Source organism: Metarhizium album (assembly GCF_000804445.1).
Source record: "Metarhizium album ARSEF 1941 chromosome Unknown scaffold_18, whole genome shotgun sequence".
Classification (NCBI taxonomy): Eukaryota; Fungi; Ascomycota; class Sordariomycetes; order Hypocreales; family Clavicipitaceae; genus Metarhizium; species Metarhizium album.
In genome coordinates, this window is record NW_024467592.1 from 379,245 (window position 1) to 404,911 (window position 25,667).

The 25,667-nt window shown below is 51.2% G+C and overlaps 8 protein-coding genes across 8 annotated transcripts; 4 read left to right on the forward strand and 4 right to left on the reverse strand.

Annotated features, from left to right (window-relative positions):
• Positions 1–1,924: 1,924 nt before the first annotated feature.
• MAM_06173 (uncharacterized protein) lies at positions 1,925–3,676 on the reverse strand (the record flags this gene model as incomplete). The annotated part of the gene is made up of 1 exon (XM_040824971.1): positions 1,925–3,676. One exon carries the CDS (start codon positions 3,674–3,676, stop codon positions 1,925–1,927), a length of 1,752 nt encoding a protein of 583 aa, XP_040677134.1.
• A 4,047-nt stretch (positions 3,677–7,723) lies between these two features.
• On the forward strand, positions 7,724–8,895 carry MAM_06174 (aquaglyceroporin; the record flags this gene model as incomplete). The annotated part of the gene is made up of 3 exons (XM_040824972.1): positions 7,724–8,010; positions 8,096–8,639; positions 8,710–8,895. The coding sequence occupies 3 exons, from the start codon at positions 7,724–7,726 to the stop codon at positions 8,893–8,895; spliced, it is 1,017 nt and encodes a 338-aa protein (XP_040677135.1).
• A 1,410-nt stretch (positions 8,896–10,305) lies between these two features.
• Positions 10,306–14,040, reverse strand: MAM_06175 (non-ribosomal peptide synthetase; the record flags this gene model as incomplete). The annotated part of the gene is made up of 3 exons (XM_040824973.1): positions 10,306–11,049; positions 11,109–13,331; positions 13,411–14,040. 3 exons carry the CDS (start codon positions 14,038–14,040, stop codon positions 10,306–10,308), a joined length of 3,597 nt encoding a protein of 1,198 aa, XP_040677136.1.
• Positions 14,041–14,866: 826 nt separating this feature from the next.
• On the forward strand, positions 14,867–16,322 carry MAM_06176 (FAD dependent oxidoreductase; the record flags this gene model as incomplete). Its single annotated transcript, XM_040824974.1, has 3 exons — positions 14,867–15,397; positions 15,457–16,051; positions 16,102–16,322. 3 exons carry the CDS (start codon positions 14,867–14,869, stop codon positions 16,320–16,322), a joined length of 1,347 nt encoding a protein of 448 aa, XP_040677137.1.
• A 1,947-nt stretch (positions 16,323–18,269) lies between these two features.
• MAM_06177 (Peptidase S9, prolyl oligopeptidase, catalytic domain protein) lies at positions 18,270–19,049 on the forward strand (the record flags this gene model as incomplete). The annotated part of the gene is made up of 1 exon (XM_040824975.1): positions 18,270–19,049. The coding sequence occupies one exon, from the start codon at positions 18,270–18,272 to the stop codon at positions 19,047–19,049; it is 780 nt and encodes a 259-aa protein (XP_040677138.1).
• Positions 19,050–19,936: 887 nt separating this feature from the next.
• On the reverse strand, positions 19,937–21,073 carry MAM_06178 (saccharopine dehydrogenase; the record flags this gene model as incomplete). Its single annotated transcript, XM_040824976.1, has 1 exon — positions 19,937–21,073. The coding sequence occupies one exon, from the start codon at positions 21,071–21,073 to the stop codon at positions 19,937–19,939; it is 1,137 nt and encodes a 378-aa protein (XP_040677139.1).
• Positions 21,074–22,676: 1,603 nt separating this feature from the next.
• MAM_06179 (ATP-grasp fold, subdomain 1) lies at positions 22,677–23,981 on the forward strand (the record flags this gene model as incomplete). Its single annotated transcript, XM_040824977.1, has 1 exon — positions 22,677–23,981. The coding sequence occupies one exon, from the start codon at positions 22,677–22,679 to the stop codon at positions 23,979–23,981; it is 1,305 nt and encodes a 434-aa protein (XP_040677140.1).
• A 1,116-nt stretch (positions 23,982–25,097) lies between these two features.
• On the reverse strand, positions 25,098–25,667 carry MAM_06180 (Cytochrome P450; the record flags this gene model as incomplete). Its single annotated transcript, XM_040824978.1, has 1 exon — positions 25,098–25,667. One exon carries the CDS (start codon positions 25,665–25,667, stop codon positions 25,098–25,100), a length of 570 nt encoding a protein of 189 aa, XP_040677141.1.

Here is a 25,667-nt window from a genome sequence, read left to right on the forward strand (position 1 = left end):
GGGTGTTTTTTTTTTCCCCCTCCCCCCCCCCCCCCCCCCCCCCCCGAAGAACACCGCCCCTTTTCTTCTTGCCCGTCCCCTCGCTGTCTGCCCTAGTCATGACATGCTGCAAGCAAGCTTCAGCTGCTATCGTCCAACCACACCGTTGCCACCTCTCACGGACCAAGTCGCCGACACCAAGGCCGTAATCCATTGTCCCTTGCCGTGTCAAACACCTCTGGCGAGTCTGTCTGACTGACTAATCGCGCAGCTGCAGAACCTGGCGGGCCGAGACTTTCCTTGGATACGACCAGTCAGCCGTCTTCCACATGGCGTGGAGCCAGGTCATGTGCAAACGAGGCCGGCCCGGCAGGCTAGAGGCCACGGACTCCGGAGTATTCCGTATGACTGTTAGACGTCTTGTGGCAGCTTGAAGGGCCTGGCGGGCGGCCTGGCTCCGTGTGGCGTGGGCGACTGAGAAGGTTTCGGGCGCTCAGCGAGCTGTCCAGCCCACAACCGACTTGGGCATCTTCAGTTGAGCACCTCAAACGCTTCCGTCGCGCCGCCCCCTAGCCTGAGACTCTAGGGCGTCGAGTCAAAGTCGTATTCTTAGTGGGCTTGGTTGTGTCACGTCCGTCACCTTGCCTTTCCGCCCCTCCATGGCGAAAATCGAGAACATGATGTGGACATGATGTGGTGAATGGGACAGATATGCACTTGACCATACCTGGCAGTCTGCATTATTCTTGATCGTGCGCAGGTGGCAAGGCGACTCCCATAATAGCCGTGACATCAATTTGCTGTTTTGGGAGCGTGAAGTGGAAGACTTCTGCAGACAGCCATGTCTTGGGTCAAAATGGTGCATGGGCTGGGAGTGCGACTCAGCAGCTTGTATTTGTATCAAGTGAGGTCGAAGACCGAGTCAAGACGCGTTGGAAAGCAGGCTGTGAATGCATACATGTCAACATGGGTTCAAATTCAATCCCAGGACGGCGCTGGTAATTCTTTACGTGTGCCAGTTGCAATGCATGCACGGAATCGCTGCAGTCGTCTGTTTTTCTGTTGGGAAATTTGTTGAGCTGGGAGCTGGCGGTCCCACTGCCCAAATGTTCATCCCACTCGTTGGTCCGCACAACCCGAGCGGTCGGGTCGTAGATAAGGACAATCAGATGGCGGCTCCACCACAAAGCACTGGCTAGGGTAAGGGTTCAGCATGACGAGATGGGTTTGGCACCTAGGGTTAGGGTTGGAGGCCGGTGAGATCTGCCTCGCCTCCCCTCTGCTTATATGTAGACTTGTGCAAAGCTCCACGACTGTTACGACTGTTGTGCGTGCGACTTGCCGTAGATGGCACTTTGAGAAATACCGTCATCACTCATTGTACCAACTCCCCGTGCAGCGATGCACCTCTTACAACGAGACGTGTCTTGGTTCCCTTTCCCATCCTTGCTCGGTGCCTCATACGTGAAAGAGATCTACCATGGGCACGCACACACGGCGTTTCACTCAGAGCATCTTGACATGTATTTTTCAACAGTCGAGACATGACCAAAAGCTCTCATGCCGCCGCACCTACCAGAGTGTACCGTTGTTGCCTACCCAAGTATCCAGTGTTAAGGTAGAAAAAGGTATAGTTTCAATAGGGAATTGCTACACGGGCATGACACTTTGGCTACACGGGCATGACTCTTACACGGGCATGACTTTTACCACTTCTGATTGGTCGCATACTTTCTTGGCCCCACAGATACTTCCTCGGAAAGGCGGTGTAGCCAACTTCACTAACAAGCTCCTACATCACCATGAATTGCAGTCACTTATCGTTGTGGGCGCGATTGGTCTTCTGCTATCTTGCAAGCCTGCATTTCGGATTAAACTACCGTCCTTGTACTGTTAGCCAGTAACTGTCAAATACTGGCAAAAGACGTGATGTGGTCTACTTAATTTATTGCCTCACAACGATACAATCTGGATCTTCGTCATCACTCTTAGCCAGTTCCCATTGACTCCTTGTCCTGCGAATGTTTCGTTGCGTCCTCCGTCCACTGTACCGCACGCCTGTCGTATTCCCAGCATTTAGGACTTTAGAAGGTCTACCTGGCCCTTGCTGGGCTGAGATGCCAATTTGGCCACCAGTTTGTGTGATGGTTTCTCGAGTAGCTTTATGCACTCTCCTAGCAAGAGTTGGCTTATTGAGACTTCCTGGCGGTCGACCTCGTCGCCCACTTGGTTGATTATCAGATCGGCTACTTGATGTAATAGCTAGGCTTTCTGGGATAACCTGCGCTGTATTCTTTGGCCTTCCACGTAGTGCAGTGGCAACTTTCGGGTCAAGAATTCGTCGGTATGGATCTTGAGATGCCGATTCCCGTAGTCGCCAGCGTGGGTGGACCTCCCATTTAGTGAAACGTGTGTCAGAATCTAGCTTTGCGTAGACTTTATGATAGCATGGGATTCCCAGCTCAATAGAGACCGTACAGTCGTCGTCGCAAAGTCCAATAGAGTCGGGGAAGGGATTCTTCCCCGTCGGCAGAAATTTGCGAGCAATACAGTATTGCTTGTTGATTAACCCAAGTCCTTTCGATGACATGGTTGTTCGTAGTTCACCAAGATAGTTTCCCATCGAACCTAGGTATTGTGGAGCAGTCAGGACATCATCCTGTCCACAGGCATCCTTAAAGGCACGTTCTTGGTCATGTATCATATCCTGCATTGCCTCGACGAGTCGGTAGAGGTGGCTCATGCCATTTAATAGATAGCTTTTGATATTATTGTTGCTTGCTTCTGTGCCGGACGTAACTCGGATTCCGAAGTTACGATAACGACGGATAAAGCAACGTGCCCATTGAGCACTAACAGGCATATAAGTCGAGTAGAGGTATTGTAAGATCGCTCGTTGGTCGTCGAACTCTTTACAAAGATCTCTCCATGCCTGCTCAAACGCTTCCTCAGTCTCGGCATAGAGAACCTTTTTCCACATTAAAACAACGCCTTGGTAAGTATGAGGAATCTTATCACTACTCGACCGATCTTCGATCAGATGCTTATCTGTAGTGCTCAACCCGCCATCCGCCTGTGAGGGAATGTCTTCACTGTCACTAGCGCTAGGGCTAGTAGTACTGTCCTCACGTTGGCCCGTCCACCTAGTCTTCGATTTAAGCAAAACGTTTGAAAGGATATGATGAATACAAAGCTGTTGCTGTGCATTTGGAAACTGATCATTAACGGCAGCTTTCATAGCCTTGTCGAAGTCTGTGATGATGACATCTGGTTCCCTGAGTGAGTGTTTTGTAATGAGCTTGCGAACACTCTCTGCAAGGAATTGGAACCCCTCCCTCCTCTCGTTATCTATTAAGCCAAATGCAGCATTGAACACAGTTCCAAGACAGGTTTGGCCAGTAGCCTGGAATAAAGGAAGCTTGAAGCGATTAGTGTTATATGTGTTATCAAAGCTAATAACCTCGGGGAAGCGCTTCCACATCTGTAGACAGTACGGAAAGGTCCAGACAAGACCAAGCAGTCTATCTGGATCATCATCGGCCCATTTCGCGATGTATGGGATCTTCTTCTCATCAAAGAGTTTGATCAATGCCGCAGTAGGTGTATAGCCATTTAGCTTCTCTCGGTTAATGAACGAACGGGCATTATAGATATCCTTCCGCAGGAGTGTTGTATCGGGGAATTGCTCCTCAACCATAGCAGCTACATCACTGGCTCGAATACCCGCGCGACGGCTTGCTGACTCGATGGTTGCTTTAACTGGTGTAGTAAGGCGGCGGTGGGAAACATGCGCAGATGGCGTAATACTCCGTTTTAATTGGGCGTATAAATACCTAAATTCGAGCTTGCTGACTGCTCGGAACTTTTAGCCCATACATACGCAAGTGAAAAAAAAAAAAAGGAAAAACCGCAAACATACAGCTATAGAGCATCACATAGCGACCGGACTGTTTGTAAAATTTCCCTTACTCTATACAATTGTCTCTAGTCTACCTAAGCTTTATATCTTGAATCTGCAACAATACGTTTCGACGTTTGTGCATAGCGGTCTCGAAAAGACCAGCTACTTAGAAGCGCAAGACAGACCTATTGGATGATTCGGACTGTTGGCTGGCCGAGGTGTAGCAAATTGAGCTATTTTTAATCAGACGCCTGAAGTATTAGTCTGCCGTTAACGACCACAAATATGTCGGGGAACTAGGCGCGTAAGAGATATCACCACGAACAGCTAGCATCACACGTGCTACACCTGAAATTTGGAGATGGGACGGCTTTCTGTTATTAACCGGGGCCCGCAAAAGTGTTCTTCATTCGACCTAACGCTACTTTGTTATCAAGGGATGTATGTCGTTGGTTTCATTACTGGTTTTCTTGTTACCCCTCACTTAAAAATGCATCGGCAACGGAAATGGCGCCAATGGATAATCCCACTCGTGCCAGTTCTTCGCATCTTCCCCTCCCCTTTATGAGCTCCGTGCCTAGGATTTGGTTGACCGGTCCGAGTGAGCAGAATAGTGTGAAGAACGTGGGAAAATGCGCCAGAATTTGTTGAGTAACAGGCTCTCACGGCCGAAAGACCCTGTCCGAGTTATTCACCAGGCCTATAGTGAATGGTGTAACGATCGCCCATTTGTAATCCGGCTAAAGACAGCGAAATAGGTTGGACATGTCTTATGGGAGGTTCCAACGATGGAACTAGCAGAAAAGCAGTACAACCTGGAGCTTCAACCAACTCACCACAGCTCGCGATTCTGCCGTTCCTTCAATTCCCAGTTGCTATGCCGTTGAAGAGAACATACCTGCCCGAGCGGCAGACGCCGCAAAGCCCTGAGAAGCAGTAACAGTCAACACAGAGTGAGAAGTGATGACGAACATGGCGTGCATCCATACACCATACACAGGGATCCCTTCCGGACGGCAAACGGCCCTGAAGAACCGCAAAAAGGGTGACCGTCGAGGAAGGAGATGCTCATGGGACAAAAGTCACGGCGATGAGCGAAACTTCAAGACGGCAGCCGTCATCCAGGAATCTCTAGTATCCGGGGTGAAGTAATAGCCCAACACAAACCTCAGAGCATGTGGCCGCTGTCAGGGACGTGGTCGCACACCGCCGCGCCCTATTCACCCGGATTCTCTGAGTATGATCAAGGACGTGTTGTATTATGCAAAGCATGACCTCGAACCAGCTGAAACAAAGCCAAACGCCAAACTAAGAAGCTCCCGATGGGTAGTTTCGAGAATTTCGGATCGATTTAGGACGAGCTAGGAGCCCTAAGGCTAGAAAACCATGATGGGATTTTGCGCCTGGGGGTTTTGACCCATGTATCGCCTCTTCGATCACGCGAAAGCCCAAATATAGTACACCTACGAACACGCAGATCGGCGCATGACGTTTAGAGCCCGTAATATAGTCACCAAAAAAATAAAACGGGCCACGTCGCAGACGCTGCCGCAACGAGGCCAGGACGTGGAGGCGCACAGGACGGACTGTGACGGAATTCAAAAGGACAGTATCACAACGCAATTTGACACCAGGCAAGGCAATGATGACACCTAAAAGTTAGTAGAGTATCTCAGGTCAGGCCATTACAGCGCCTTCTGTTACGGCTAGATGGGGCCACGGGCGAATCGGTTGTCAAAGCTCTATCTAGCCACGGCACTGCAGGCCCCTGCCCCCGTTTTTACCTCACAAAGCCTCTTGAGAACCCTAGGGCCCATAGACGCGAGTCGAGGCAAGTCATGCGCACAGGCTCAACTATGGGGAACCATGACTAGCAGGAGCTAAGCCTGGGCCCAGAAAGGATACGTCATTAGGGTACTCGCATACAAACCCACTCATCATTGTCTTGTCTTTTATCTCAACCTCATCAGCCCTCCAAGCCCAAGGGTCTTCGCGGGGCGATGCCGATCTTTTCGCCCGGCTATGTAGATCGATGGTGTGATGCTGTAGCGGACAAAAGTACGGGGGATGAAAGACGGCGTTGTGTTGGTCAAAGGAAAGAAGAAGAGTCTCAGGTTTCCGTCGTTGGATGTCAATCCTTCACTCCCCGTGTGCTGCCGAAGACTGTAGGTGTGCCACACACATGGCAGGTCGATTTGTTTCATGATGAAGACTGGTGGGAGTTCTTGTCGTCTGTCTGAGCGCCGATTCCCTCCCTTGCCTCAGATTTGCTTCGATCTCGTGATCTGCTGCGTGTCCATCAACATCGCCCGTCAGCAGAGGGGATTGCGAGCGGGCGAGACGAGGTTGCGGTGCGCCTCAAGTCGGACCAACGTGACCAAGCCAGTCAATGTTGAATAACGAGGCGAAACCCGGAGCATTTCTCGGTTCTTCCTTCTTATAACTGACATGTTCGCCGGGGTTACCCTGGTTCTAGGGTTTTTGGCGCCCGGACTGAACGATGCGGGCGGCTAGGGGTGTGATGGGTTGTCGTCGTCCAGGGTGCCCCGTCAAGCAAGGTCGTGATAATGTCAAAGGGCAGCCCTATTTTGCCACTCACATGTTATCAACGTGGTCCGTGCTTCGGAGAAGACCTTTCTCTGTAGACGTGTGCATAGTCTATGATGGATGATCTATTCAAACACTCTTCACCACGAAGAGAATCCGCTGCTCTCTGTCCCCTTGCCTCGTCTAATTACAGTCTCCTACGAGAAGTTCTAGGCCCTGTCTTCACAACGCCGTTTTTGTCTCATTTATAGCCTTTAAAACATGAGCTGTGTAGTTGACGTTGAGCGTATCAAATTTACAAATTTACTCTGTGCTAAATAGATACCCGTCTGCCCCGGATGAGATGCCCACGTCAACGTGTAAGCAAGGCAGGTAAGCCAGGTTGGGATGAATTCCCCGTTATTGTGGAAAGAACTAGTTATTACGCATTACTTGTCGTAAAACACGCCTCTGTGGCCCATGGCCCGCGGTCGTCGCCCGCCATTACGCGGCCAAGACTTGGCTGATAATTATTCGCCGCGGCGGCGTCGGATGCCGCATGCTTTTGCAGGGGTACTCGCTGTTCCGCAATCGCATCCCGCCGTGGAAGAATCAATCACAGATACTGCCTGCGCCGCGGAAGGGTGTAGATGAATCGTTCCTGGGTGTGACGCGATGACGCGTTAATTGACATGACTTGTGCACCTCCACTGTCCGTCACGGTCAGCAACTCGTGCATGAATGTGAATGAGATCATGGCCATGTCTGATGGTTCATCTCGCGATTTCCAGCCTGCTTCACTGCCACGCCGCCCGGGATGGACGGATAATTCAGGCGCCACAGGAACTCCCAAGACTCCTTTGCAATTAACACATTAATGCTTCCACAATGGGGAAATGATTGTGCCAAGCAGCATGAGTAGTAGCCTGTCCGCTTTGGCATCGAACCGTGCCTCGATATATTACATCATTGGAGCTATTGCATGAGAGAATGGGGTCAACGGAGTAACAAGAGACAGCTTGACATCGAACCGGACACTTTATTCTCATTTTGGCGCCCCGCCATGGTTAAATTGCAGAGAACGAACGGTGAGCTCTCCAGCTTGCCGACTTGGAGCATCGGTTCTTTGTCCCGGGATCCCGACTCGTCCGCGAGGAAGCTGGCCCTGTGGCGCTGACGTCTTGCACTTGAAGATCATCTGTTCAAATAAAGCGTCCCCGTCCCCCGTCCCTCATCCTCCGTCGATGGGCTGGGCTCTATTTTGTCCGGGCCAACTCTGCTCACAACCTACCCACAACACGCTCATGTGACGGTGTCATGGCGACCGTCTCACCGGCCCACGACTTGGGGTCCGAACTGTTCTTTGATACCTCCGTACCGACCCTGAAACTTGATATTGAAGGCTCTATCCTTCACAAAGACGCGTCATCGCAGCCCATTACCCGAGATCTTTGGTGGCCTAGGATTCGATCCATCTGCCAGGATGCCTTTTCTGAGTTTTTTGGGACCATGATTCTCGTTTTATTTGGCTGCGGTGTTACAGCACAGGTTGTCCTTAGTACTAATGGCAAGGGCGATTATCAGAGTATCTCATGGGGCTGGGGGTAAGTTGTGGAATTCCCTTGCCAACATCGTAACCACCGACGAGGATGTGTGATGAGAATCCAACTGACCATGTGAGATGTACAGCATAGGTATTATGCTTGGGGCATATGTTAGCGGGAAGTCTGGAGGCCATATCAACCCAGCCGTTACTTTAGCTCACTGTGTCTTTCGTGGTCACCCGTGGCGCAAGCTCCCAGTCTATGCTGCCTCCCAAGTGCTTGGAGCTATAGTAGGCGCTGCAATAGTCTATGGGAACTACCGCTCGGCTATTGACAGCTTCGAGGGGGGCGCCGGGACTCGCACCGTCTCTACTTCCCATGCCACGGCTGGCATTTTCGCTACTTACCCTGCCGCTTTCATGACGCGCACTGGCATGTTCTTTTCCGAGCTTCTAGCCAGCACGATTTTGCAGTTTGTTCTTTTCGCCATGTCTGATGACGGGAATAATTTTGGCGCAGGCCCCTTGAAGCCCCTCGGTCTCTTCTTTCTAGTATTTGGCATTGGTGCCGGATTTGGCTGGGAGACTGGTTATGCCATGAACCTAGCCCGTGATTTTGGCCCTCGACTCGTCACCTACATGATTGGTTACGGAGCAGAGGTCTTCTCCGCTAATGGCAATTACTTCTGGGTACGTCCTTTGCCATCTGTCGTTGATACCAAGCAGGGGCAGTATCAAGAGACTAATAGCCAAGTGATAGATACCCATGGTTGCCCCTTTCTTTGGCTGCCTGACTGGCGGTTTTCTGTACGATCTATTCATATACACTGGCGAATCGCCCATCAACTCCCCCTATTTCGGATTCCGTCGGTTTCTAAGGCCGCACTGCGACTGTTTTACGTGCGTCGCCGCACGTTATGGCAAGTCGCCCGAATCCCAGGTTTAGGTAGAATTCTTGCCGCCTTTTCTCCCCTTTCTACACACGAGGCTTGAATGCCTGCGACGCGAAATGATGAGTTGTCACAAAAAAGCGGGTTTGCAAGGGTCGACACGAGGCCTCCTGAACCATCGGCATGGGCATTGTTATAGTTAGCATCGTGTATTCCTAGAGCAGTTACAACCTTTTCAACGGACATTTTTTCGAGCCTTCAACTGTATACATAGTATTGTTAGTTCTATATCGAGCAACGCCAGGACGAAACCTTGCTATTAGCAACCAAAGTGTACAACTTTCAGCGTCTCAGATTTTGCTTTCAGTGTCCTGTGCAGTCAAGTGTACTAACATTTCTCCCCCGCCTAGTTGATGTCTCGGTCTTGCATTCAAGATGTATTGGGGCACTACCTCTCCTTGACGAAGGAACCTAGTGAAGCCCCAGTTTGCCTTGTCTCCCGCCTTGGAAACTACATGTGTAGTATTTCAACTTGGTTGCATTCGCTCTGTCCATGGCGTCCAATACTACTCGCTACAAACCGATAAATGACGCGATAGCCTGCAACCTTCTCTTCCAGCCTATATAACCCGATTGGCCCTAGTTTGGAATTCTTATATAAAGCAATGCCGGCCGGGTTTTCCACATCCAGCAGTGCCCCAAGAGAACCTTCATAACCAGCATCCACCACGGCTGCTGTCAGCGTAGCACCGGATCGCCATAGTGACGACCTAACAAACACCTGGCCTATACAGTCTAAGCGAAATACGGATCGTCTCGTTAAATTCGACGAGATGTGCACCATGGGATAGTCTAATCGTCTCCGTTTCCCCGCTAAAAGCAGCAGCAGTTCCCGCCAGATTTAGTGGTGAGAATAGCGCCTCCCAGATTCTGCCTGTATTTTGCTCCCAGACCATGACGCACGAATTAAAGAGCACGGGGGTCAATGATACCGGCCGGCTGGTTGTTTGGCATGTGGCTATGTATTTGGATACACTGAGTCTTGCGTAATCATCGTCAACTCCGATGCCTTGCGATAATCTGAATGTAGCCGAGGCCTCGCCGCTGTGACAAGTGCCGTCAAGGGGACTCTGCCCGCTAATGTTCATCTAGCAAGACTGACTCGTTAGAAGCTAGTGCCTTCATGAAGTAGGTAAACTTAAGGCTTTGCCAACCTGCGACAGAAAGTGACCTTCTCCGTGTCAAGCAAGCAGAACCGGGTCCAAATAAGCCCTGCAATGTCATCACTTATCGATTACGGGCCGGCCCGTGCTAATATTCCAGCAACATCTTGGTGAGCATTACTTTTGCCTGATTCATTTACACTACAACAAGAACGCAAACTGGTGGTGACGGCAGGCCTCGTCACCCTGCATCATCCAGCATGTGTCTCTCCATCTAGATTTACATGGGCTTCCCTGCCCGTCTCACGCCGCACCACCACGCCCACCAACACCCCACTGCGACTGTGCCTGCGCAACGTCGACCGCGACGGCCGGTAGCTCCCTGCCCCGGCTGGTTGGCCACGCCAGGAACTTCGTCTCGGCCAGGTACCTTAGAAAGCGGCCGACCGTCTCCCTGCTGATACCCTCGCCTGCACTCTCGTCGACGCCTGTCCACCGGTCTGCATCGGCCTTGAGCACGACGACGGCATTGCGATCGTCAAGCTCCGGCGCGCGCGTCGTCGATGGAAGGTCGTTCGTCGCCATGTGGAACAGGGGCATCAAGGCGCTCTGTTCCTCGTCCTTCTGGACGAAACTAGCTGAAACAAAGGTTTCAAGCTGGGCCTTCCAATCGTTGTAGTCCACCTCTGGCACGTTGTAGCCGTAGTAGCTCAGCGTAGAGAGATACTCGTTCATACGCAGACGCGGATGGGCCGTGACGTGGATGACGTGGACACCGACGTCGCCGCCGCTGGTGGCAGGCTCGGCCGAGACGGGATTAAAGCTAGCTGCGACGACGACGCGGGCGACGTGGCCTACTGGCACGGCGTTGACCGTGTTGACGATGCGTGGGCGGCTCGACAGCTGGATGCAGCCCTTGAGCATGCGAATGAGGAAGTCGTCGTTGTTACAAATACCAGTCGATGCGTCCCCCAGAATGTAGCCAGGTCGAACGACAGAACCGACAAGACCTCGTCTGCCAGCCTCGCGGACGAGCTGTTCGGATACCTAGAGTCCATTAGAATCATTATGAAACGCGGCGGCGGGCCGGCAGCTACGCTACTCACCCATTTGGTCTGGCCGTAGGCAGTACCGAGACCGACCCGACTGCCCATCAAGTCATCCGCTTCCATGACGGCGCTTTGTCCCGTGCTGGTCTGGTCCTGCGATAGCTTAATGTAGTGATCTGTATCCAGGACGCTTGTTGAGCTGACAAAGGAGAAGAGCTTAGGCTTGCCCTGGTTACAGAGCCCTAGGGCATCGAGCGTCGACAACACGTTGCTCCGCTCAAGATGCTTGTACCGCTGTACCCAATGGACCTGGGCACCGTTATGAATGATCACGTCCGCCGCGTCGCCAACCGCTTGCCATGTCTCGTCATCAAGCCCAAGGCGCGGCTGCGACAAGTCGCCAATGACGGCGCTTAGTCTTTCTGCCCAGGAATCCCGCCAGACGCCGTACCCGCGGAGAGACCTCTTAAGTCGCTCGAGGGCGGCTGGGACGTCTTTGGTCCCGCGGACATGCGCGATCACGTCAACGTTCTTACGCTCAAGCAAGTCCTTCACGATGTAAGAGCCCAGGAAACCTGTAGCGCCGGTCATGAAGACGGTAGTCTTGCCTTCCGGAGTGAGCGTGGTAGGGTCGGCCGTCTGATACTTGGCATCCAGCCTGTCAAGCAGCTTGTCGAGCGACTGGGAATAGGCGGGCTCGCCCTCCTCCACCAAGGCGCCATCATCCTTTCCCTCCCGCAGACGGTCGACCTGTGCGCTGAGCGCCTTGAGCGATGATTTGGCGTAAAGCAAGTTGATGGAAACGTTGGTGCCCATCTTTTTGCGAATATTTAAGAGAAGCTGCTGTGCCAGCAGGCTATGCCCACCGCTCTCGAAGAAATCCGACTCAGGTCGAAGGGTCTTGGCATTCAGGCCACGGATCAGCGTCGCCCACTGCTCTGCCAGATCTTTCTCGGTGGCGCTGAGGGCCTCCCAGCTCCTCAAATCGTCCTCTGAAGCCTCGTCCGAGATCAAGGCAACATCTGGAAACGGAAGATTCGGACTGTCTACCTTGCCGTTCGGGTTCAAAGGCATCTTGTTGAGGAAGATGTAATAGCTTGGAACGCCGTAGGCTGGCAGCTTAGATTTGAGATGATCCCGAATTTCCGTTTGCATTGGCCTGAAGCGCTTATGATACACAACGACGGGTCCGATCTGGGTGCCCTCTTCCTCGGTGTCCCCAAGGCCGCGGTCTGCCAGCCACTTGACCCATTCTTGATAGTCAGACACAATATAGCTGACGAGTGTCGGCTCTTCATTTTGATCTCTTCGAAGTAGGGTCTTGCACTCGCGGATCAGAGGGTGGCCTCTCAAGTTGCTGTCGATTTCGTTGAGCTCGATGCGGAAGCCACGAATCTTCACCTGGCTGTCGGCCCTACCCGAAATGGCAACCACACCGGATTCATCGAGATACTGTCCGAGATCACCAGTACGGTAGATTCTATCACGGGGTCCTTTGTAGTATTTCCTCCAGGGCTCGTTGGCGTAATCGGCGACCTTGTTGTCGGCCTCAACCCACTTGTTGTTGTCGACGAACCAGTTATCCAGAAATTTTTCCTTGTTTTTGTCCGGGTCGGCCAGATATCCGTAAGAATAAATGTTAGCAGAGATCTTCAAATCACAAAAGGGGGTACTCATCTCTGCCAAGCCTGCCGCTCTCATGACAATTTCACCAACTTCACCAACACCGCAGAGCTTGGTGAAATCCTCCCGATTGACGATGAGTAGCTGGACACCTTGGATGCCCTTTCCAGCAGGGACGATATCGCCAAACCTATCCAAGGCATCCGGGTCTTCAGCGCGACTCTTGATCTGGTAGTAAGAAACGCTTCGGCTCGTCTCGGTGGTGCCGTAGGCAGCGCAGATTCCTGCGTTGGGTGCTAGCTTGCGGAGCGCAGCGCAGTCTTTCTTGGTCAGGATGTCACCGACGTAGAGAACCCACTGCAGGGAAGGGAACTCTGCGGTTGCGCCTCCCACCAGGATCTGGCCCATGGCGGGCGTCAGATGGGTGGCATTGGGCTTGTGGTCACGAAACCACTCGCTTAGCTTCTCATGCTGGATGTTCTCTCGGGCCGGGATGATTAACTCGGAGGCTAGGAAGAGCGGGGTGAAAATATCACGTTGGATCGGGTCGTGAGCAATTCCCGAGAGGCACGCGAACTTGGTCTCCGAGGACCACCTGAACTGCTCGGCCATCCAAGGAAAATACTTGGCTAAGCTGAAATGTCTGCCCAAAACGCCCTTTGGGGTAGTTAGCTCATTGGGCACTTTACACTCTGCACTGCATCAATGACTGTAGCAGGGTCTGCGCGTCGCTCACTTTAGGTCGCCCCTCGGAGCCGCTGGTAAAAGAGAGGACGGACGTCGAGTCTGGCCCAACTAAAACAGCGGGAGGCGCCGATGACTTGCTTCGAGCATCGGCAAAGATGTCCTTGCCATCGAGCTCGCCGCCCGAGAGGTAGCCGTCGTCGGCCATCCGCATCTCGGGAACCTGCGTCTTAAGTGATAGGTCCTCGTCTATGTACTTCTGTACCAGCGGCGCGAACGGACCGTTCTCGTCCTTAGCCCTTCCAATCAAGACCAGGGCCTTTGGCTGGGATACCTCGAGGTAAATTCGTTGTCTCGCCGGGGGGTACGCGGGGTCGAGCACGGTGATGGTCGCACCGGCTGCGAGAGTGCCCATGAAGGCAACAACGAGCTCGACGGAGCGATAGGCAAAGATCATGACGACATCGCCATTGGTGATGCCGGCGTCACGGAGCTGGTGGGCGAGTACATTGGACGCCTCATAGATCTGGTTGTAGGTGAACCGCCTCTGGGGGGTGGTAGAGGAGGCCGTCTCCGTGACGCAGGGCCTGTCGGGGTTTGCTCGAGCATTTTTGTGGAAGATTTCGTGGATGGCCCCAATGTAGCTCCAGTCGAGGGCCAGGGTTGGATCTGGGAGTACCATGGTGGTGGTGGTGGTATCCCGTGATCTCCAAGTGCTTTTCCGATCGTGTTCCCTCAGTATGCGTCAATTGAAAAGAATGAGAGGCAAGGCCGACGACATCACTGGGCGGGCCCGAGATGCTGGTTTCAAACATGCGTCACTGAAAATTATGTTGGTCTCCGAATTCGGGGTTGAGGGGCACGGGAGCGGTGAGCCTTAGGGCTCCCTGATTAGGGCAATCGGTCAGCGTGGACACCGAGGTCCTCGTCCCATCCTCACCGAGAACTGGCGGCAAGCTCTGATGAAGCCGCCTAGCCCCCTTGGAGGAGAGTTATACCACACTCATTTTCCTGTACAAAACTCGGCAATGTGCAACTGTGAAAGGAATTCCGCAGTTTATTAGACCACTTCGATGTTGCCCTCCGCATGAGTTAGCTGCCACCGGAGTAGAGGTACTTCAGCCGCCCGCCAACTTGCAAAGCCTTCGCAATGCTGGTACAGGCCGGAGTTGACAGCGCCTCATGTTCAATGACGAATAGACGCCCCCATAACTTATTCCTGAGATGCCTGCAGTCTGACAAAAAAGGACATGATTCTCGAAGTCTAGCCCACGGACTCGATGGTAAAACTTCTTGGGGCGAAATCACGTGCATAATGTCAAGGGCATAACCCCTAGATAAGTTATTATCCAACTCCGACCTTGTGTTACGTCGAGCGCTGGACGCGAGACAACGTGACCGGTGGAAACCCTTTTTTTTTTTTTTGAGAATAGACATTGAGAAATGCATTTTGCACCTTTGAATTCTGGAGGGTATTGAAAACGGCCCAACGGTTCAATACTGTCACTATGAGATCAACGTCTATGGACAACGCAACGGCATCTTACTGGCTCTCCAGTCCTCATCGGCTAGCTAGCTTTCGTTCATCGCAGACAGTCCCTCAAGAATCTGACGTGGTGATAGTTGGAACCGGCCTGGCAGGAGTATCCCTGGCATATGAACTTCTTAAAAAGTGCTCCGAGGGAGGAAACACACCGTCGGTAACGCTGCTAGAAGCTCGTCAAGCTTGTTCTGGCGCAACGGGAAGAAATGGCGGGCACGTCAAAACATCATTGCCTGCTGTCAAGACATGGTATGAGAAATACGGTCCTCAGCTGACTGCTCGGCTTGTCGCCTGGACTGGAGCACAGCGAAGCGCTATAAAAAGAATCGTGGAACAGGAGTCTTTGGAGTGCGAGTTACTCGTAACGCGCTCCTACGACGTATTTTATGATCCGGCCCAGGCCACCGACACGAAAGCCTGGCTTCTGGAGATGAGACAGCGGAAAGCTGAGTGGGTGGACGGCTTTCAATGGTTGGAAGGACCGCATCTTGACCAGGTGAGTTGCCGTTTGAAGTATATCAGCGCTCTCCAATATCACCAAGCTCAGATAGATAGATGATTGGTGTCAAAGGGGCCGTCGCCGCGGCTGGTGGGCCTGCAATCTCGTTATGGCCGTACAAGTTTGTCATGGGCCTGCTTGCGCGCGTGCTCAAATTGGGTGCAAGTCTTTATACCGACACGCCAGTCGAGTCGGTTGATGATTCAGATGAGCCCGGATCAGTCAAATTGTCCACTTCACGTGGAGTCATCAAGGCCAAAAAGGTCATATACGCAACCAATGGATATACAGCTGCGATTTTACCTCTGTACCGCGCAGTCATTGTCCCGTTTCGAGGGCAAATGTCGCAGGTGGTTCCGACAACTACACATGCCCATCGCTGTCCAAACTTGACTGCTACCTACAACCTCTACCACATGCCCACTTCCGTTGACTACCTCAACCCTCGTCCGGATGGCTCCATTATCCTCGGCGGAGGCATAAGTCATTACAGGCGCGCGGATAAGGATTACAGTCAAAGCTGGTTTGATACCGTGGACGATGCGACGCTGATTAGGGATTCGATATGCTCGTATTTTGAGGATATTGCCAATACCAAGCTCTACGGTTGGGAGAGAAGGGGAGCGCGGGTTGAGGCAAGTTGGACAGGCAGTAAGCTCAAGACCACCTAGGTTTCTACCAACCCCTAACTTCTTCTGTAGTAATGGGTGCGACTATGGATAGTTTGCCCCATGTCGGTCCTGTGCCTGGAAAGGAAAACCAATGGATCATGGCAGGCTTCAATGGTGGTGGTATGACTATGATTGTCACGCTAGCCCAAGAATTTGCCGACGTTTTAGTTGCTGGTAAAATGCTCGAAGAATCCAACATTCCTCTGATATTCAAGTCAACACCGAGGCGTATGCAGGCAAGGTTCTGGTAGTCATCTGTGAGCCGAGCTACATGTCAAACATCGATGGATACAAAAGTGAGAAACTGTACAAGACTTGACAGTTCATTGTAGTAGCGTTTTGGCTAGATCACTACCCTTTTGAGCAAAAAAAGAAAACTGCACCTTATGTCATAAAAAGTGAATTTTGGTTAAAATGCTTGCGCAGCCACTTGCTCGAGCGCTATGCAATCCACAGCAAGGGGCGGCTCTTGAGCCAATATTAGACAAGAGGTCTTCTTGAAAATAACTTTGCGAGCTGAGCTTTCGGGATACGTCAAATTCTTTCATAGTTACCTTTATTCGAGCTCGACACGGTCTTATCCAGACCTTACATCACGCATTCCTCCGCCATTCCAAGCAAGCATGTTCACGCCATAACATCAGCGTACGCCCAAAGCTCGGATCTATCTTCTCGATGTTCAGCACTAAGGACAACAAATATTATGAGTTGAACATGGCTGCTATTGAACTGTATGGAAGCCGCAATCGTCCGGCGACAATACATCAAATTGACTTCGGGTTGCCTCCAACTGCACCGGGAATTAGCAACATCCCCGCGTGTTGGAGCCGGAGTCTGTGCCGTGAACGATTGCAATAGTAACCCCAGGTCTCAGTCATGCACGAGCTTCGACGTGTCCTTCCAACTCCTATTGGTGCATGAGGCGGTCATCCTGCGCTCGCTTAACTCCGAATTCCGGTTCAAGGCGTATGTATAAGCTAAAACAGCGGAGCCGTCAGGTGTATGTTGTGACACCCAAATCACAACAACTCTCGTATGAGCCTGGAAACTTTGGAAATTGTAGGAAAATGTCTTTTCGAGAAAGCCGGGAAAGCACGATTACGGCTGAGTGGCTGGCCTACGGCATATTTCCCTCAGCTCACCCAGAGTTGGCAAAAGCGCAGAATCAGCGCCATTCTCATTTGTGTATTATCTTGAATCCGATCATGACGGACATGGGCGCATCAAGCGCGTCGCAGTCCCCGGTGAGCCTTACGCGGACGTCTACGTAACTACCGACCAGTTCAACGTTGGGAGTCGCATCAATGGATACGGAGGCAATACTTCTGCTGTTATGGCCGATGGCCGTGTAGATTTCGCCGATGTCAACAGCAAAGGAATATACCTAGCAGACCCAAGAAACAGACATTCAGCCTTATTCAACTGCAAAATGACACCATCTACGGCGACTTTGCCGCTCATCCCAGCGACCCTTGCAGCGTGCTCGCCATTCGCGAGGTCGAAAGACCAGGGAAAGAATATCCAGATACCAGCATAGTTCGCATAGGCATTTGCGACAAAAGAGTCACTTGTCTATGTGAGGGCGCTGATTTCTACACACATGCCCGATTTAGTTCTGAGGGAACAAAAAAGACTTGGTTGGAATGGAATCACCCTCACATGCCCTGGACAGGCGCCGTCTCTATGCTTCGTCTTTTTCGGGCACCAATGTCTCCAAGATCCGTCTACTTGGCAGCCACGAGGGGTGCGGACAGCCACGGTGGTTCTCGGGAGAGACCTTGGTCTATGCCCACGACGAGACGGGGTATCAACAACTGTACACAATTCAGATCGGCATAAATGACCTAGTCCCTCGCCGGCTGCGTATAGCCGGCCTGGAAGAATGCGAGCTCGCCGGGACTGAATTCCAGCTGTCAAGCAATACATTTTCAGAACTCGAAATTCAAAAGATGGTTGTGACGTATACCACAGAAGGGTGCAGTCGACTAGCGGTCGTTGATTGCGAACGAGCCATCTACCAGGATATTGGCATAGACGTGCATGACATCGCTTACGATGTCACACAGCGCATAGACGAAGGGTCTTTTCTTGTCATCGGCGCTTCCGCCACACGTGCAGCAACTCCGTATCATGTGCAGTTGCCGCAACGTCTGTAGTTCCGCCCAACCAAAGGCTCACGGCGTCCATGCCAGGCCACAATGCTTGCCGAGTCGTTTGATATGACCTCCTTGGCTGAGATTAGCTTGTCAAGGCCCTGTCCTGTAGCTTTCCCTACGTCATCAACTTCCTCATCAATGAACACGTCGCATGCATTCCTGATGCAACCGTCAGGCAGTCACGATTCATCCAGGCCCGGGAATGGTCTCCCACCTGGTATAGTCTACGCACATGGTGGGCCAACCAAACATCATCGCCCAAGCGTCAACTTGGACAGTCGATATTTCCCTTCCTGCGGCTATGCTGTCGTTTTACTTAACCATGTTGGCTCGACAGGTTACGGCAGTGCCTATCGTGATGCCATGGACGGCCAATGGGGAGTGGAAGATGTCCAAGATGCTGTCGACTGCGTTGATTACCTTGCTAAGGCTGGAAATATTGATCCAAAACGAGTCGGTATTGTTGGAGGGAGCGCTGGTGGGTACCTTACGCTTCAAGCTATCTGTACAAATCCAGATGTGTGGTCCGGCGCTGTGAGTCTCTACGGCATATCAGACATGAAGGGCTTTGCTCGTACCAGCCACAAGTTTGAGAGCTGCTTTGATCATCTTCTCGTTCGCGGACGCTCCTCATTATGTTCTGAGCCTCATAATGAGCCTACAACTAGGCAACCTGCTCAGCCAGAAGATACTCGTGTGGAATGTCACGACGCAGAGAGCACTTCACTTCTGAAGCTGTATAACGACAGAAGCCCGATAAATCACATTGACCTATACAAACGTCTGTTCTGTTATTACAAGGAACAGACGACTCTGTTGTAACTGCCAACCAGTCTATGGACTTACACGCTGCCGTTCTGAAAAGTCAGAAGCTCAAACGTCAAGTGGTCTGTGACTTAATTAAGGTTGTCATTTATCAGCAAGAAGGACATGGATTTCATCTTGTAAAGATAAAGGAAGACGCATTGAAGCAGCAAGAAAGATGGTGGCAGAGAACTCTTAGTGTTTGAAATTGAGCACTACGCAGAGTAAACTAACTACCCTCCAGTCTAATGGACCAAGATCTTTGTACGCACGCCTTCGGCTGTGACTTACCTGTAAAGGATATTCGTTATCTGTCGAGACATGGGTCTTAACAGCTCCCATTGATATAAAGGACAGATTATTAGTTATGGCTCTAAGAGCCTCACTGCCTATACATCTGTGACTGCTTCACAGGAGCAGTATTGAAGGACGTCACTCTCGTGACCCTTCGACGCGTTGGTGCCGCTACTCACTTCATAAGTCGAAGGATTAATGCAGGACTTCTAGGCCTGCCTTCGTAGGAATAAACATATTCTAGGTATAAATTAGCGTGCTATGTCTACGTATATACGTGTAGCAGCGTGTAGCGGTGTTTCCTATCTAATTGCAGATGCCAGTCTAAGAACAAGCATTAGAGCACCGCATTATAGCTATCGGAATGTCGGCCAGCAGAAGCACAGTTCTAGAAGTTTAGATGATGAATTAATTCATTATATTGCAGTTTGAAAATATCAATAAGATCACCCGTGGTGGATATCCCTTGCATTAGCTAGAAGCTAGGGCAAACCAGCAGTAAGAGACTAGACCTGTCAATGTTCAAGACGCTGGGAGATGGTGATCCATAGACTACTTTGAGGCTCATGATATCTTTTTAAAGCAAGAGGTGTATCCCTAGTACGGCTCGCCTATAGTTTTGATGGCTGAGTCGCCCGGGGTATCGACTCACACTTGGCAACAAATAGTCGCTCAAGTTTGCGTAGCTCCTCGGCACGTTTCCAATCAGGCAAAGACAAAAAATATGGCATCAAAGCCCTGGCAGCATAGTCGCTCGTTTCCTTAGGAACCATTGCAGCATAGTAGTTGCAAGCTACGGCTGTCAAAGGAGGACCTGACGGCACCGCGACAGGCATGGCGAGGTTGTCGAAATGGGAAGGCTCCCAATAGATCGGCACGGCATGGTAAGGACCTTGATAATCGCATGATACGTCGACAAAGACCGCGAGCTTCCGTGGCAACTTCAAAGATTCGTGGTCGATCAAAGGACTGATGCGCCGGTTCGTGTAGAGACAGTTCACTACGACATCGCTCTGAAGCAGCCCATGGTAAGGCCCTGGCTGTGACGTCTCCTTCCGAGACCATTTGTTGATGTTGCTTTCGGGAATTCCAGATTTCCGACAAAACTCGAGGCATCCTGAGCCTGCTCGCCCTGCTGCACCGACAATGGTAACGACAGGGTACCGCCCAAGGATTTCGACGCACTTTTCAACGTTTTTCCTGCCCTCCTGAATAAGTGACTCAAGAGATTCATGGATCTTGACGCGAGGCATTGGGGTTTTGCCCTCGGGATGCTCAAGAACGTGTCGCAAAGTCTTCAACGCAGCAGCGAAGCTGCCAATGCCACTGAAACGACCGAAGATGTCGGTCTTATTGCCAAGTAAGTGTTTGGTTGCGCCCACATCGATGAAAGTACCACCGCCTCTTTGATAGCGCTGGAGGCCAAGAATAGCGCTTCTCTGCTGCTTGTAATAGTATCCTGAGTATATGTGCGTGTGCTTCAGTGCAGTCTTGTCCTGCAGGCCTTCAGGCTCTTTAGTACCGACAATGATGTGGTCGATGGGAGCTTCCGGCCATGAGCCTTGGGGAACCAGCTTTGCGCCGGCAGCTTCATAGTCCACATCAGCATAGCAGCGGTCTTTACTTCTTTCAACATGAACAGTCACGCCAGCCTCGATGAGTTGGCGCGTGTAGTCCGGGGTAAGAACGGCAATGTGGCCTAGGGGAGCAGACTCGGTTCGCAAGTGTAACACTACATTTGTCGACATGATGGAGTGTTGCGAGGGAATCGGGATAGTGTCTTTCTTAGTATATTTCAGCGCCAGCTTCTCTCGAAATGGAGCTTTAAGTAGGAATGCTGTACAAATTCTCCTACCTCTTTTCCTACCGATCAGGTTAACAAGCGCCGAATTCCGACTGAAACCCTATTTTGTTTCGGTCCTCTAGTCAAAGCCAACTCCGAACTCCGGCTCAAATGTGCGATGATCGCTGCTATTAGTCAATGACTGTAATCAAGCAACACAATTGTAAGAGCTTACTCAAGCAATTCTTCTCGAATGGTTGAGGTAGTCTTATCGTAAGAGATCAGGTCGCTGATCCATCGGTTGTGACATTGTCAGATACAGATGTGGCCGCCTGCGCGTACTCCGAACATCATGCATTGCAGTGTTGACTATCGAGTTGATGACTTTTGAAGCCTGGAATAACATATGTAAGGCGTTTTTCGTCGCCCCTAAAGACCCATCTGGAATCGATGATAGAATCTCCCCGCCAGAGCCTTCTAGGTAACGAGAAGCACAAAGTCAGCCCAGGCCGAGTAATGCATCACAAAGTCTGCTGACCGGGTTGATCTGGCTCCTGTGTGACGTAATATGATGTAGTGGCGTTTCAAGCTGCATGTAATACTCCGAACTCCTTCGCGTTCCATTCACTCAGTGTTGGAAAAACTTAGTTTGCGCATTAATTTTTTGGCGACGTATTTTGCCCCTACGCTTCTAAGTCGGTGTCTTGAGCTTTTAGAATATCTTCTTTTCAACCAATTTGATAGATGTTCTCAGTCTCGGCCCAGATGCAGGCAAATGGCGATTCTGCCGACTTTGGTAATAAGACCATACAGGACGTGGCACTGCCTGCAACATACCACGCAGAGCTTAGGTCGGATGGCAATTCAGGTACGGTAGAGCTTTTGTCCGAAAAAAATCGCCTTTCTTTGTGCCTCGCTTTAACGAGCATCAAATAGTTGTGGGCAAGTTGTCCTGGTCATGGAGCAAGACCCGTTCTGAAGCTACGAAACATGCGGACAACTATGTTGACTGTACTGTTGAACCCAGATTAAACAGAACAAGGATACATGACGACCGGGAACTCGCCACTGTCACTGCTCTGGCTGCAACGGGGAAGGTTTCCGGGCCAGTGAAGATCGGAACTCCTTCCCAGGCCCTATCTACTATATGGCACGCCGTTGTTAGTCTTCGTCCCATGACTATAAAATTCATCCTGCCTGCAGAGGACGGTTGGTTAGTCCGGAATGATTTCCTTGAGGAAATGATGCGCGGCTGTCCGCTTGTACTTGAGGTTCAAGGATTTACGAGCCCCTGCCAGTATTGTCCCAAGGCAGAGCCAGCAAGATCCGATGGGTCTTTAGGCACCTTGCTTCACCTTCTGCAGAAGAGTGTTGGTTTCGTTGTGCCAAGTACTTCCTCTACGCAGAGTCTTCTAAGGGATGAGTTGGTGAATCGCATATCGTGGCCATGGTTGGTTCCCACGCCCATTCAGCTGACTCGCATTGTCGTTGTTGGCGAAAAGCGTGACAGGCTATTCTGTGAACGCTTCTACAACGCAGCCAAGTCGTGTGGCGTTTCTCTTGTAGTTATGGACAAGCCTAGTCATTGGCTTCAGGATCCGGCTGGGCCTGGCGGCAGTTATCGGGAGGATTTTGTACCATTCACAGGGTTTACGTTTGACAACTTGGCTCATCGCATTGTCCAGGCGGTGCGCAACTTGCCTTATGAGGTGGACGGCATCATGACGACCATGGATCCTCTATTGGCTGGTGTAGCCCAGGCTGCAGAAATACTTGGTCTACGAACAGCCCCTGTTGAGGCTTACCGCCGTTCGACGGACAAGTACCAGACCCGACGACTCCAACAGACAGCCAACGCGTTCACCGTGACGAGCCTCGATGAGCTGATACTGCGTCTTGAAAGAGCCCTAGAGCCTCTCACTTATCCTCTCATCGTGAAACCCACGCTGAGCCATGGCTCTCACGGTGTGTCCAAAGTAAACAACGAAACCGAGCTTGTCAATGCTGTGACTCACGCTCTGTCATCGGTTGCATGCCAACACGAACTGTTCGGACTACAAGATGCACATATTGGGGAGGTTCTTGTGGAGACCTACTGCGACGGGCCAGAAGTAGATGTCAACTTTGTCCTCTGGGGTGGCGACGTGCTATTCTCAGAAGTGTCCGACAACTTCCCGTGCAGCGGCGACGATGTCGTTACCGAATCTACAACGGAGCAATTCATCGAGACTGGCTCAGTCTGGCCGTCAGGTCTGCCAAGTGACGAAACAAGGATGCTTCAAACAGAGCTGCTCGCAGTTGTGAAACAACTTGGCTTTGACAGCGGCGTTTTCCACGTAGAAGCCAGGGTGCAACACTCAGACGCGAAATGGTACAGAGATAAGGATAATGTGCGTGACCTGCTGCTTGGGATGAGAACTGAAGACAGTCTACGTCCACGTCCTTTTCTACTGGAGATAAATCCGCGGCCGCCAGGACACTCAGACTTGATGGGTTCCGCGTATGTTAACGGCGTGGACTACTATGCGCTTCATATCATGCAGGTCATCGGCGACGAATTCAGGTTCCGCAGCTTGGCTCATGGGTTCCGAAATGGATCACAATTCCACTATGCCACGACGCCGCTGCCACTGCATTCGTCGACCGGAGGGTTGATGCCGCATGACGTGGACCTATTCAGTGCCGGGCTTGCCGATCATACCGTCATGTTTCGTCCTTTCTTCAGGGCAGGGGACAGAATTCCAAATCCTATAGACCTTAGGTACCCATGGTTTGGTCTTATAATGCTGTGCTCAAGGAAGAGTCGTCGACATCTGCTGGAGATAGTTGCTACGGCCTACAACCGAGGCCTCATAAAGCTTGGCCCATCGTGAATCATCAGTACATAGCAAAGTTTTAGGAGACATACGGGGATATCAGTAAAGACCATTAGATATAACTTGCGAAGAGAAGAACGCAAAATATTCGAAACGCTCTTACCAGACTTTGGTGACTGTGAGCGGTTTGCTTATCTACACAGTTGTGTACACTTGAAAGTTGTTTCAATATCTATAACGAGCTGTTGCCAAGCGAGGTAAGGTATTACCTGACACTTTGCTACATTTGAAGATGTACGAAAAAAACTGAATTCCAGCCTCTCTTTTGCGTCGGCATTCCTGAGCCACTGCTGTGGCGTTGATACTTTACACGACCTAATGTATAACAAATCAAATTAAATTGACTAGTTCCCAGTACGAGAAAGATCGGATCTTCAACTAGTATTCCATGCCTATATAAGGTTTGTGTAAGTCACCCTGGGAAAATGTCTTGTCGTCAGGCTTTGGGGCATTATTAAACTTGCGGACAATATGTACCAACGTGGAAAGGCGTTTATTCTACCTAGGGCTGATTCCTGCGGAATCTTTGTCAGTACTTTATTGGCTTCTGCTGTCCAAAGATATAGGATTTAAAAGCAAGTTTCGCCCACAAGAAGTAAGATTCCAGTCAGCTATCTTTTCCCTGTGGTCTTTCAGTGCGGTATATACAAATGTGCAGCAGAAGGTGCGAGAAACAGGACATGACAACTTGTCTAGGTGAGGGTGCCAAAGGGGAAAAGGTTGACTGGTGACGTGCCGAGTAGGACCAAAGCTTACCGACCCGGAAATTGATGATGATTGTGCTCAGGGAGGGGGCTCAAAATGAATTAAATGGCTTTCAGTTATGATTGCGGTCGGAATTCACCACCTACTCCCTCGTACTTCCCCGTCCGTCTCGCTCACAACTTACACGATACACCTCTCTATCAAGGACTCGACAACTCTCTTGAACTATCTGGTGTCATTCTTCTGACTCTCACGGGCAGGAGATCCGCGGGTGAGCCCGGCCAGCATTTCTCCGGTTTTCCTCCGATGACTTCGAACTCAAAATTGGAGAATATCGTGGCAATGATATATCGCATTGCTATCGTGACAACGGGCGGACTCGTTAACACTAGGCCTTCAACTTTGCTTTTACAGACCAAAATGGTATAAGGAGAGGACCTCACCGTAGAATGTCCAGTTGTTACCGAGGCATATTCTTGGTCCACTTGCAAAGGCCCAAAGCACATCCTCCCGGTCATTCTTTCTCCCAAGACCATCCCGTCCCAGCCATCGCTCTGGCACCCATTCATCAACCTTTTCCCACTTCTCGGGGTCGCGATGCACGAACCATTGAAATGCGTTTACTCGTGTGTCGGGTGGTATATTATCCACGCCCGCTAGAGAAATGCGGCGATCCGACGGAGTAATTCGTGGTAATAATGTGCTGGTGGGCCGCATTCTTAAAGATTCGCAAATGACGGCGTCCAAGTATTTGACCTTCTCGAGAGCTACCGGAATAGAGTCCGGGGAGATGGAGACATCTGTTTCCGGTGCTGGTCTTTTTGTCATGTCGATACCGGCGGCTTCGAGTTCGGCACGGATCCGGAGCTGCGCATGCCGGTGCTGGGCTAAGTACCAGAACGTGTAGCCGAGTACGAGGCCTGTGCCGTTTTCTCGATTAAGAGACGTTTTCAAGAACCAAGGTAGAGCGCTAGACAT